This window comes from Lagopus muta, chromosome 1, assembly GCF_023343835.1.
Source record: "Lagopus muta isolate bLagMut1 chromosome 1, bLagMut1 primary, whole genome shotgun sequence".
NCBI lineage: Eukaryota > Metazoa > Chordata > Aves > Galliformes > Phasianidae > Lagopus > Lagopus muta.
Window position 1 is genome coordinate 143,968,054 of NC_064433.1, and position 13,008 is coordinate 143,981,061.

The window sequence follows — 13,008 nt, forward strand, 5'->3', positions numbered from 1 at the left end:
AGGGAAAGAAAAAAGGTGTTTTGAAAATGACTTCAGTAACATACTACCTCTGACATACAGAAAAGAAACACGCTCAGCACTGTGTGGAAAGCACTTGCCTTAGGCACCCTGAGACCACGCAGAACATGCCTCGCAACCCCGCACTGTTCCCAGTGCACCAAGGAGGGCTTTAGGAACAGCATGCCACAAAGACTGCCAATGAGTACAGACCCTGTCTAACTTGCTGGCATGCTTGAAAGTAATCTCTTATCATCACTGATAACTTGGTGACTCCCACTCTAAAGGGCTGGACGTCTAAATACATCATAGTTACAACAAGGACATATATTTGTAAAGACTTCCACTCATTGTGAGTTTGTGGGCTTATCGTCTATCTGCTGTTCCCTGTTGAAATAACAGAGAAATACCTTTGCTGAAATAATAAAGCCTTGCCTGTGATAAGCCTGGTCCATCTACAGCACTGTGACTTGGCAGTTAGTACAAAGAACGAAGCCGTGCTGAAAATAAGAAGTAGCCCAGATTATCAGCACTGGTATTTTTAGCGCGTTACGACCCAACATGTCAATGTAATTAATAAAGCAGCTTTAGCTATACTGGGTTAGCCATAGTCACGCAAATGTATTTAAGGGATCCTAAAGTCTAGTTTAATGGAACGTAACCTGAAATCTACACAGTTTAAAGTTAGGATTTCAGATACTGCAGCTGCCTATCTTCCCTGGTAACTTTTGAGGCGACAGAACTTGCATTTTGCTCTCAATTTTTTGCTCCCTGCACTGTTACAGAAACACACAGAGAAAAGACAGAGAGATCACTGCCACTTCTAGATGTCCCAAGAGGCCAAACTGCACCAATGCTCCCAGCTCCTCCAAAGCACAGGACAGCTGCGGGCAACGTGAAAGAGGCCGGTTCTCCTCCCTTCACCATTCAGGTGAGCAGCAGGGTCCAGGTGAGGACCTCCGCCATTCCATCCCATCCTGCCATCTGTCCCCCACTCTCAGCACTCAGGAAGCAGCAAAGACAATGTGGACGCTTCCCTTTTGTGTGCACATCCTGTTTACGTGGTGCTGGGTGCAGGGGAGCAGACAGCAGCTGGAGTTCTCCCCCCCATGTTTGACTCCACTGCATCTTCCTCCTCCCAGCCCATTCCCAGCACATCTTCCTTGCAAACTCAATGCTCGTGCAGTGTGTAAGTAGGGCATGTTGCACCTTGGCTATTCCTAGCATACGTAGGAGTCCTCTGAGGAAAAATCCTCAAGTCTCTCCTTCAGAAGCAGCTTCTCCAGTGCAGAGACGCAGAGCTGAGGAGCTACATTTCTTTTTTAACCTGAGCCTCAAAGTGTAAAATGCATCCCATAGTCTTTAATTATATCTTCACACCCTATTTCTCCCAAGATATCACAACTCCACCACAGCTTTGTACACGTGTAGCAGCAGCTTCTGCAACTGGTTTTCTTCACTGAATCTGACAGAGGAACACAAAACGGTAAACTACTTTACATGGAAAATACGCAGTGAACCTCTCCCATTTAACCTACAAACAAAGCAATAAGCTCTGATGGCACACGGAAGCTATCTAAGTCTGCGTCGCTGCTAATTGCTCCCCTGCCTGCACACTGAACAAGGAGAAGTTCTGCAGACAGTACTGACCAAAGAACGCCCCTGCAAACACTACAGTCTCCACTCCCCCATTACTTGTAAAGAGGTCTAACAACCAGAAATCCTGTTGGAAGGATTACATCTCTTTATGTACATGCACATGACTCATCCCATGTGCTGTGATACTATCGCATTCATTAAACTTCCCAACAACTTGATGTAATGTATTGACACCACAGTAAATGTGAGCATTACAAATGGAAACATACAACTACACAAGTGTGCATTTTGTGTGTGTGTATGCACACACTCCCATGTGCAGTGGTGTATGGCTCAAACATGGGAAAGCACTTTCTCATGCTCTGTAAGGATAATACCACCTCCATATCTGCAGGATTGGGTACAGACATGCAGGGGAAGAAACTTTTTGCTACTGCAGAAACAGATCTAATACAAACACTATTTCTAGCAAAAGCACAATGGCCTGGCACTTGCAGACTGAGACACTAATGCACAGAAGATTTAATAACAGCAAACAGCATTGTTCTGAGCCACAGATGTCACTGCCTTCTTACTCAGTTCTTATATCAAGTGCTGGAGACTGCCACTCTCTAGACTAAAATCACTGACATAGTGCCAGTGTTAGTTACTGCACCTTGTGAAACTGGTAATACATGGAGGGGATCTGAATTTCTGCAGTCAAGAGTTTCAAGAGTATGATTGCTTTTTTTTTTTTTTTTTTTTTGTTAAAGCTGGCTTTTTCAGCTCTCAAAGGCAGCAGATAATTCAGCATTAGCCTGCAATTCCCTCAGACCCAGCAGAGAAGGCTGTGAGTACTTACTGACTCAAGACTTGAGAGTAAAACAGACAATTTCTTTCCAATTAAGGTGTAAAATCCACACTTGTGAACCTTTTCTGACCTTGAGATTAGTCCATGCACTGTTTTACTCAATGCCATTCACATAATTACCTGAATTCCTTAGGATCATGACTGGGTACTACTGATTTCAGGCCTAGCACTCACGAAACTTCTGTGTGTGTGCTTTATTCTGCTCACCACTGGAACACGTTGCCCAAGGAGGCTGTGGATGCCCCATCCCTAGAGGCATTAAGGGCCAGGCTGGATGTGGCTCTGGGCAGCCTGGTCTGCTGGTTGGCGACCCTGAGGTCCGTTTCAACCCAGGCCATTCTGTGATTCTATGATTCCAATTCCAGACTTACTATGCAATGATGAACACAGAAAATGTACCATGCTGCATGAATTCAGTGCATATGAACTCTTGTTCAACTCAGAGATCTGTCATAATGGATATGCTGGAAAACACGACTTTGCGTCTGGCTCAGAGACGTTTCTCTTTAAGTTCTCAAATTAATTCTCCAAATTATACTCTGTAAGTGTTAATACCTTCTCAGGTGGGATTGAAATCATACTTGACCTCTGCTCTGCAAAGTATTTATCCCTCCAAAAGCAAACTTATATGCAGTAAACATCCCAGCCTTTCAAATTCAGAGCAATGTTCTGATAGTTCTCTGCAGACATCTCAGATGGTTTCAGACGTGCAAGCCACAGCCGGTCACCCTGTTTTACATCTTCCTACCCTACCTCAGGCAACTTATCTTACCATGAGGCACATTACAAACTCATGATGCTTTTTTTCCCCACCCCACGTCAGAGTCTGTGGCAAGCAGTTCACACTGAGGTGCTTAACTTGTAGCCATCCGCGACAGGGCTGATGACTCCCAGCACAGTGACATTTTCCATTTTCATGTTTTTCACACCAGGAGCAGGATGGTCAGATGTAAGGAGGGTATACATTAAAACCGACAGATATTTTCAGGCAGCCTGCTCGTATCAGGCTGTCTCATAACTTGTCCCACTCTCTAAAAATAAAACCAACATCAAGTATTTCTTCCCTTTGACATGAAACCCAGGACTATTTATATTTCCCAGTGCCTTTGGGAAATGCCTTCATGTCTTTATTTTTTATTTTCTCTTAGAATGCTCTTCTATGGCATGTGCCTTGTTCTTTGTCTTCACAGTGAATCAGTCTCTCTTTTCTCAATCATAAAAGGAAAAGGATGAGTTTCAGACAATGTCTGACAATATTCAGACATTTACTGAGAGTGCTCACCATCATATCAGTTCTACTTGGTCACAGGTAATTTGTACGTAGCCTTGCAGATTGATTTCTTTTACCTCTGATTTCTCCCTGGTCAATCAGTGCCCCACTCCAGGATTCCCACTAATGCTGCTGCAATACCTGGGACCTGACCCTGTCCTCAGCCACCTGCATGAAAAGCAGCCTGCCTGCTCCAAACACTCTGCTGAAGTGCTGCTTGGGTACACTGTGCATCTCCCCCACCTTCGCTATTGCTCTGTTCCCTACCAGCACTGCTGATCGCTTCATCACTGCTCATAAACACACCTAGCCCCACTTTGTATCACTGGCTGCTTCCTTTTGTAGTTCCTGCTCTCATGATGGCCAGAAGCCCTGTCTTCCTTTCCAGCATGTTGCTATTTAATGTCAGCTCACTTTGTTTTTCTAACTGTGCACCTCTCTTTAATTCAGGACTGAACAGGACTTTATCTTATTGTTCTCCATTTATCCAATAGATTCCCAATGCATCTGTCTACTTTGCCCATCAATGAGGCAACTTCTGCTTTGCACATAAATGAGAGGTCTGCAGGCCACAGATGATCTCCTGGGTTGTCTTTCCACACAGTCACTAATACAGGCTTCATCACATGTTTCCTGAGGAGCTGAGGTCCTATTTGCTTGGGTTTTTGATTTTGGGGGTTTTAGGTTGTTTTTTTGTTTGTTTGTTTGTTTGTTTTTGTTTTTGTAACCTCCCCCCCACAGTCCATCCCCTGACATGACAATTTTGGTGTCCTGGTCCATCTTTTTCTTCCTTAAATCTGAGTGCCCCCAGTCCCACTCTGCTTCATGGGCCATCGGCCCTTCTGGCCACTTGCCAAAGACTTCTGAGGTAAATCACCTGCCCCATTACTTTGATTATTTGTATTTTTGGGGTCTGCTAACAAGTCTATGTATTCTACCCAGTGGGATGTTTACCAAAACTGCACATCATCACAGCCAGAATGAAACATGTAGCCATATACCCATGCAAGCTAATTCAGCCCAGTTTCTTTGGGTAAGATACAGCAATGCTTTTTCAGTGTGATTCCAAAGGGTCAGATACAGGGACAACTCACAGTTGATCAGTTGGTCACAACCTCAGTTGTGCTGAAGTGTGCTGAGCCCATGCTGAAGATGAGCCTGCATTCAAGATGAGCCTTCCACTACAAGACAAACACAGACTGATGCTCCACTGCTGCACCCAAAATTTCTCTTGAACCCAGAAATGCACCACATTTACATTTTCCTCACCAAGGTTACTGATCAGACGCCACACTTATAGTAGGACAGAGCTCAGTTACTGAACTCTGCTAGTTTCATAGAGCTCACTACATTTATAACTCTTCTAAGGAAAACTTACTGATTCTCACTAGGACCTACCTACCACTTCCTTGTTTTTATTCTTATCTGAGTACTTTTGTAACTCCCTGCCCATGGCAGTGGTTTGGGACTAGATGAACCTCAGAGGCCCCTTCCAACTCAAACCATTTCATGGTTCAATGTAAATATATCTATACAAACTTTGTGGCACTGCACATAATATGTGCCGAAAGTGAAAGCTGTACAAGTTAACAAACCTTTGCCTCAGGTTGAAAGACACAGCAGGTACAACAAATTAATAAGTCAATCAATATTTCCACTGCGGTTTTTTGGGCTGATTCCTCTACACTCAGGGCCAAAGAATGGCATTTCTGGTGGGCAAAACGCTCATCCAATAAATCATATACAAAGATAAAAAAATATGGTATTAATTCATTTCAAGGGCAAATAGCTGAAGCATCTATAGATGTACAGACACAATGATTTCAAAGAGCAGAATCCCAAGCAAATACATCTGGAGCTCTGCACAGCGCTGTCTTGTTAAAATTTTATGATGGAAAAAACCAGGCTGATATGAGCTGTGTGCACATGCTAAGAACAAGGAGACTAGCTCCCTTTTTTTTCCCCAAATGCCTACAAAATCACTTGACCTCAGGAAAATTTTCCTACATTTAAATAATAAATAGATGCCTCAAGAGACTGTTACTCAACTTGTCAAAGTATCATTTGTTGAATAATTGAAAGAAAGAGCACGAGGGAAAGCTATAATATCAAACAACTCCATTATATTAACTGTGATGCTATGAAAGTTAAGATAGTCTGTAACAGGGAAGGGAACTATGTTTAGATATTTGTTACATAAAATAAATGTGTTTGTCTTTGCTAGGAGCTCAGGTTATGTGATACTGCCATCTAGCAGGCAACCAGGGGAAGTCAGGTTTAGTTTGCAGTCCCTGCACGACGGGGGGGTGAGAGTAGGAATTACTGGAGAAAAAACAATATCTGAGCTGAAGAGACCAAAAAAAATGATATCACAATAAAAACTTAAAGTTTGCATAAGGTTTAAAGTAGACTTCCTTCAAGTCCCCCAAGGTAGACTTCGGTGTTCTCTTCTTTGCTGCCTTACAATTTAAGAAAACGAAGTTTTGCCACGTTTTGTAATGCCAATTGTTTCAAGGCAATTCAGAAGATCTTTTCATGACCCTGCTTGACATTTGCTGTGGTCTTTGAGTCTGAAACCGTAATTCTCAAAGTTATGGCTACTTACATGTGACTCAGTGTCTTCAGACTTTATTACTGGTTTGAGTTGAGGCTTCTGATTCTGAGGTATCTAGCAAGAAATAGGTAGCAAACAGTTTCAATTTGCCTTTCACATCACGACAGACTGTTGCTATTCCAAATATCTTCCCTGAAGATATTCAGGGATATCCTTCACAATCAAGGATACTTGATGATAAAACAAACCTCCCAGCATACAGAGAACTCCACCTTTTTCTGCTACACAGAAAGGAAAGAGATGGAAATTTTTAATCCTTCCCCCGAAATGTATCAGTGATGAGGAGCTGTTCCTACGCCTCTCCAGACTCTGCCAACCCAGCCAAGCTAATTGTTGGCCTTCACCAGTATGATTTCTGCAGCTGCTCGGGGCTTCATCCAGTTAAAATGGGAATGCTTGGAGCAGCACTTTGAGGCGTGCAACCACCATCAGACTTGCTGACTTTTTGGAGGGACACAGTGCTCTATGTGCAACAGGGAGCATGTGCAGAGGAACAAATTCACTTGCCTGGGGCTCAGTATGTGCCACAGGATGTTTCAGCCTAATGGCAATCTGCCTTTTGGGCAGCCCCACACCTTTCCTGGCCAAGAGAGGTGTTTTGACGCTGCACTTCCCTGCTCCCCTCACACCAGAGGGAGCTGCCACACGAGGCTTCTCAAATCCCTACCAAGAATTTGGCGCACTTGTATTTTATGCAATGTTAATGACTTGGTGAATTCTGAGGCAAGTATTTTGATTGTTCCCTTGTTTGTGATACTGCAACATAACACATCATTTTTATTTTCACTTCTTTGTATTTTTACAGATTTTCACAAAACTGAAGGCTAACAAATGATTTCATAATTAATATCTGCATAATTACCACCTCATTTAGTGAGAACACTGATACATAATTTAAAACAGCTGTGCTAGATAATCACAAGCCTTAGCATGAGAGAGACTGTTGATCTTATAATTCTTTTCAGACACAGCCTTTAAGTAGTTCATTTGTCTACTAGATCCGCCTTCTAATTTCTCTTCCTTGGTTAAAGGTCACATAACCAGCAAAATAAACTTGTGTTAGCATCTCTAGCCAGTATTTTCTGTAATATTCCTTTGATATGGTCAGTCTTTGCATTGCTATAGAAAATAAAGGCATGTACTGTTCTGTACTGAAATGATATGAACAAGACTGTCTTCTTTAAAGCAATCTGGAATTTGTTAATCACTCTGTAGCAACCAACAATTAAGGAAGCACACACTGAGCTTGAAAACACATTTAAACACATCAATGCTGGTGTTTGAACTCCCATGGCCATCAGTGGTGTGGTACAGTCTCACCAGGAGGTCAGTGAAGCCTGGAGATCCCTTAATGGGATTGGCTGCCACAGGCTCACCAGGCTTCACTACTGCTTGGGCTCAGGTCTCCTCCCTGCCATCCAGCAGCATATTCAGAAGTGTGCATGTTTGCCCCGCAGATCCTGTGCTGTATCTGCCAAGCCTGTCTTGGATAACCCAGACATTCAAGATTATCTTGGGACAATCTGAAATGTCAGCTGACACACATTTAGGCAACCGAATCAGCTATGCTGGCATCATTCAAAACTGTAATTCAGTGCCAGAATTCAGAGCAACACTGTCCTGTTTGATATCTTACAAATAGCTCTGAGTGAAGCTGAGTAGGGAACAACTGATCTGCTTGCTCAGGTACTATCTAGTGCACTGACCAGTCCACTATGTGAATATAAATAAAAATTACAAGTTTTGTTAAAGGTACCTGAAGTATATATTTACACACAATGATACTCTATTAACGCTGTAAATGAATGTTGTTGAATTTGCCTGCCCATTTGCATGCACTAGAGGGAGCTGGTGCCAAGCCCTCCATTCATTCTCCCTGGCACTCCTTCCAGTTACTCCATGCTTCCTGGAACTTTGTTGGTTCCACCCTGCAAGATGATGTTCAGAGCCCCGACCACCTAAGTTCATTAAGCAGAAAGGCAGGCTAAGCAGCTGCAGCTTTCAGCACCATTCCAGTGGGCATGGCTGGAGCAGTCGTGAATGGGTTAGGGGGAAAAGGGGAAGGAGTTAGTTACTCTTCAATTTATGTAATCAGGAAAAGCAAGAGACTCCTAATCTTCCACGTGTCCTTAATTGAGTGCCCCTGCACTAAGGCATAGTTTTTAACCCAACACAGTCTTCCTTTGGGGCTCAACCCCACGCATGCTGAGCACAAAACACAGAGAGCTGCTGGCTAAGCATGAATGGTTACGAGTGGGTCAACACAGGCATGTTTTGCACCCTGTTATTACTTTCAGAGAAGAAATATATATAGAAGGTACATCTCACTGTCTTTCAAAGTACAGTTAGGACATGCTAAATAATTTTCTGGACCCTACATAATTATGAGGTTTTTTCAGCCATTAGCTGAGACTCCTTGGCTTTTGGGATGCTGATGTTTTGGGTGCTTCTAGGACCCCAAAAGTGGTAGAGCAATCTTTCCCCCAGGCTTATAATATATAATATTAAGCCAAAAGATACCGAGCCAGACAATTAAGCATTGATATGACTTTGCTTTCATGTTCTCACGTTGTGAGAAGAAACTGTAGGAGCAGAACCAGGATAGACTGAAGGCTGCAAGTTGATTTTAAAAAATGCAGTAGATACACTGGAAAGAAGAAACCGGATTCCACAGAGAAGCAGTCTGTGATTTGGCACAGGTCAGAAAAGGAAAATTTACCTAGATGGGAAAAAAGATAACCTTTTCTGAAATACACAGGAGAGTACAAATCTATACAAAGGGACATAAACAAAGGACACGATGACCATGAGCTAAGTCTTAACAGGTGAACTCAAGTTAATGACCTGCTGCTTCTGTGTTTCTTGGGCTAGAGAAATACCAAGGACTAGGACCACAGTTACCATGGAGCCTTTTCCAGCACAGCTTGGTCTCCAGCTCTAGCTGCTTATAAATAAGCAGCAAAGTTGAAGATTTACATCTTGTAAGGATAACTACTTCTACATTACCTACTTTTAAAATGCAGTTCTTTTTTAAAGTAGCTTTTAAAGCTACTTAAAGAAAGAGGCAGGACCCTCCAGGGCAAGTCATGCTGCCCCAGCACAGACTTACAGAAAAGCAGATGAACTGGATGCTGAGCCGCCAAGTGGCTGAAGTTAAACAAGTGGAAACCTATCCCTGTGTTAAACCATCCTTTAATTTCAGCATAGAATTATGTATACACACACAGAGACAACGTAACCAAATAAGTACAAACAGAGACTTTTACAAGTACTGTAAATTCAAACTGCTCTAATCCTCCAATGCAAATAAAATCTGCACCGGGAACGGAAGGGCTCTGCCTGCTGCCCTCCTAGATGAGAAAATGCATCAAGACACACCTCTGTCTCTCCACTGGTTCTAGCTACTTGTGTGAAATATTCCCTGTTAAAAAAAGCCCTGAATGATTCCCAGTCCTTTTCTTTCCATTCTCAAACCCCTCTGTCACCACTTTGGGATCCCAGAACTGCCCTGGGTACCATCAGGCCACTCTCTGGCAGACATTTTCTTCCATGCTCACTACCAGGAACCTACCATCCCCCAGGCCCTTCAGCCCACCCAACCGGCACCCGCCTGCTGTGCTACCACAGCTGAAATGCTGAAAGGAAGGACAGTTAAATGCAGCACCTGGCTGGAACACCTCCTTCCCTCTCCATACCGTGTGTTTCTTCATTAAAACAAGTCAGCCCTGAGGAAGGAGTGCACAAAACAACTCTCTTTTGATGAAAACACCTATAGAGGCACAAAGCACTGCGATACTGGCAAATAGACCTTTCAAAAACTGAAGAGAAAATGGACTAGGCTGTGTTTCTTTATAAAGTGGGGTGTATTTCAGAGGTAGTATATTTTCCCTAGATTATTATAAACAAACTCTCAGAGCAAATTCTGTTTTTCCGTGGGATACTTAAAACTGTTTTGTGACTCTGAAAAATGCAGAATATATCAGTTTGCTGGTACAGCATCACTAAGCAAAAGATTTTCACTGATTTCCTCATAGTTCATTGGCAGGGGGAGAGGATTGTCTGACCTGCAGCCTGGCCAGGAGCAACACTGGGAGATGTGACCAGGTCCCAGCCCTTTCCTTGCTTCTGGGAAGCAAACCTGTTTCGTGCTTGCTTTGCAGTTTGACCTCTTCAGACCTGAGGGAAAATGGGGCATCCCAGTACTCTCGTGGAACTCACAGAGTAAGAAAAAAAGCCAGGGCTGAGCCTCCAAAGATTGAATGGAGGAATCAATGCTGCTCATGGGGAGCCTTGATAGATACGGCTTTCCTACAGAGCAGTCCTAACGGAAGAGGGGGATGCCCTAGTGGAATCAAAACTTCTATTAACATAACAAACCACAGCAGAAAGGTAGAAAGGCTCATCTTGCCTACTCTGATCATGCCAATAATCCTGGGGAACTGCTGTAACAACGTGCTTCCTTAGGGAAACATTATTTCCAGGTTGAAGATGCTCTTTCAAACATAAAGCAGACACAGTCATAAACACCCCCAAGGCTGTTTTGATCACTCGCATTTACAGAAAACATGCCGTTTGGTTTCTCTCCATTTTATTTTCAGCTGCCTTCTCCCGCTTGTTATTTCGGACAGCTTCCATGCTTACACATTAATGACTTCCACACACCACACGGAGAAGGTTACATTAACCTGTGATGTCTTCCTTTTGAATTTAAGAGTTAATAACAGACTATCGTAAGCAGTCCAGTACTATTGTGATTGTAATTCCAGCTGGGTTAATTACACAATAATTAGGTACAAACATCGCAACACAAAACACAGCTACATCATTATTTGCAACAAATGCTAACTCTAAATAAGTGCAACCTGTCCCACAAACACTTGCTATAAACGACTTAAAAATAAAATTTGATGGGGTAAACACAGAAAAAAAAAAAAAAATTCTCTGGGAGAATTTTTTTTGTTAAAAAATAAAAATAAATAAAATCTCAGCACTCATTTAGAGTTCGGGATCTTGTGAAAGAAAGCTTTAAAAGGAGCAAACCTGATTTGCTGTGGCTGTTGCGGCGAAGGGAACACTTGTTGCAGGAGTTGTTGCTGCAGAGACAGTGGCGGCCGTAGCGTTGTGCATCATGGGTACTTTCAGGAGGGGAACCATGGAAGCAATGAACAGGAGGGTGCAGCATTATGGTAAGAGAAGTGGTATTTTTGGCATGGTGAATATCAAGAGCGGCAAGCCATCGTCATGGGTTAAACCAGCAGATGGCATGCAATCACAGTGCAAAGCGAGAAAGCGTGGCGGAGAAATAAAAAACAAAAAAAGGGAAAATAGCTTATTACAAGTACAATTAAAGGAAGGTTGTCAACACGATCGGCGATTCCCAGAAAAAAGAGCAAGGACCACTGCAAATGCGGGTGTTATCTCTAAGAACAGGTCTCTACCAAAACAACCCGTTACCTGAGAACTGGTACACAATTTTTTTTTTCCCCTCAGTATTGCTGCAAAGCACTCCAAAATAAAAGTCTACTGACAGTAACCTACAGTCTTTTGAACTGGGGAAGGAAAATGGTAACTGTTTATTTTAATTTTTAAACAGAATTAAAAACAAGCTATTATCGTGCGTCTTCATTTTGAAGTAAGCCAGATCCTCGTCTTCCTATATAATCCAATTTGTGTGTTTTTTTTTTTCTTCTAGCACTGCATGACTGCTAGACTTTATCAGAGTTAAACTGCCATCTGCTTCGAGGCAAAAATCAGAAGAAGGATGATAACCATTTTCCTGATTTAAATACTACTTTGTTTGGTCTAAAAAAGCAAGATCAATTTTGTGAAAGCTGCTGCTTTTGCTCATTTTAAGAATGAATATTACTCAGCACCCTTGTTAGAGAATACTAACCTTACCTTTTGAAAGCTTTTAACTGCTTATCTGAGCAGCCTCCCCTGTCACAAAAAGAAATCACTGGGATGAAGCTACAGAATAGGAGAAATATCCCATCTTAGAGTCAGCTACATTGGACTTCAATTTGGCATGCCCAAAGTGTTCATTCCAAGATGTAAACACATTTAAAGGAGGAGTGAGATTTATATCACGGGTTTCAACTAAGCTTTTGTGGATCAAAGTACACATTTCTGGGAAACGCTGATAAAACTTTCTAACACACAGCAAAAAGGAGAAATAGGCACACCACTATGAAACTTTAAAACACTGATGAAACTCGCTGGCTTTTCCAGTATTTTATGATTCTATAGTACTAGACAATATAAATATAAAGGGAAATAAAACTTTGAAAACTGAAAAGCAGACTGGAATTCATGATATTATGCTTTTGCAGTATAGTTGTTATAGCAGGTGACATCACATCTGAGCTGCAGCTTTCGTCTACAAATCTAAATACTGCGCAAAGTCAACCAGAAGGACAAGTGAGCCTTTAGTTCTAGCCATTGCCTACATCTCACCTACGAGTTTTGAAACAAGTGAATATACATCATATACAGTATAAAAGAGATCAATAAAGAAATTTGGAACCTACCAATACTGGTAGCGGGTGTCATGCACAAAACTGACCCTGCGTGTCATGCAATGATAGGTGAAAAAAGTGGATAAAGGGAAGAAACAGGTTAGCTGTTTAGAGTTAACATTCAAAGTGAGATTCAAGCATAACCACAGATAAGTTAGTTAAA

The 13,008-nt window shown here is 42.3% G+C and overlaps 1 protein-coding gene across 10 annotated transcripts in view; it reads right to left on the reverse strand.

Annotated features, from left to right (window-relative positions):
* The window catches only part of MBNL2 (muscleblind like splicing regulator 2), a 105,864-nt gene that overhangs the window by 4,023 nt on the left and 88,833 nt on the right, over window positions 1-13,008 (reverse strand). For 5 of the 10 annotated variants that reach the window (XM_048933217.1, XM_048933211.1, XM_048933221.1 and 2 more), the window contains 2 exons: window positions 12,858-12,893; window positions 11,371-11,465 (listed from right to left, as the gene is read on the reverse strand). The exons of 2 other annotated variants lie outside the window; for them this stretch is intronic. In XM_048933217.1, coding sequence (XP_048789174.1) covers window positions 11,371-11,465; window positions 12,858-12,893 — 131 coding nt within the window. Of the gene's footprint in view, window positions 1-6,321; window positions 6,385-11,370; window positions 11,466-12,857; window positions 12,894-13,008 lie in introns of all 10 variants that reach the window. 3 more of the 10 variants (XM_048933219.1, XM_048933216.1, XM_048933220.1) reach the window with 2 other exon arrangements.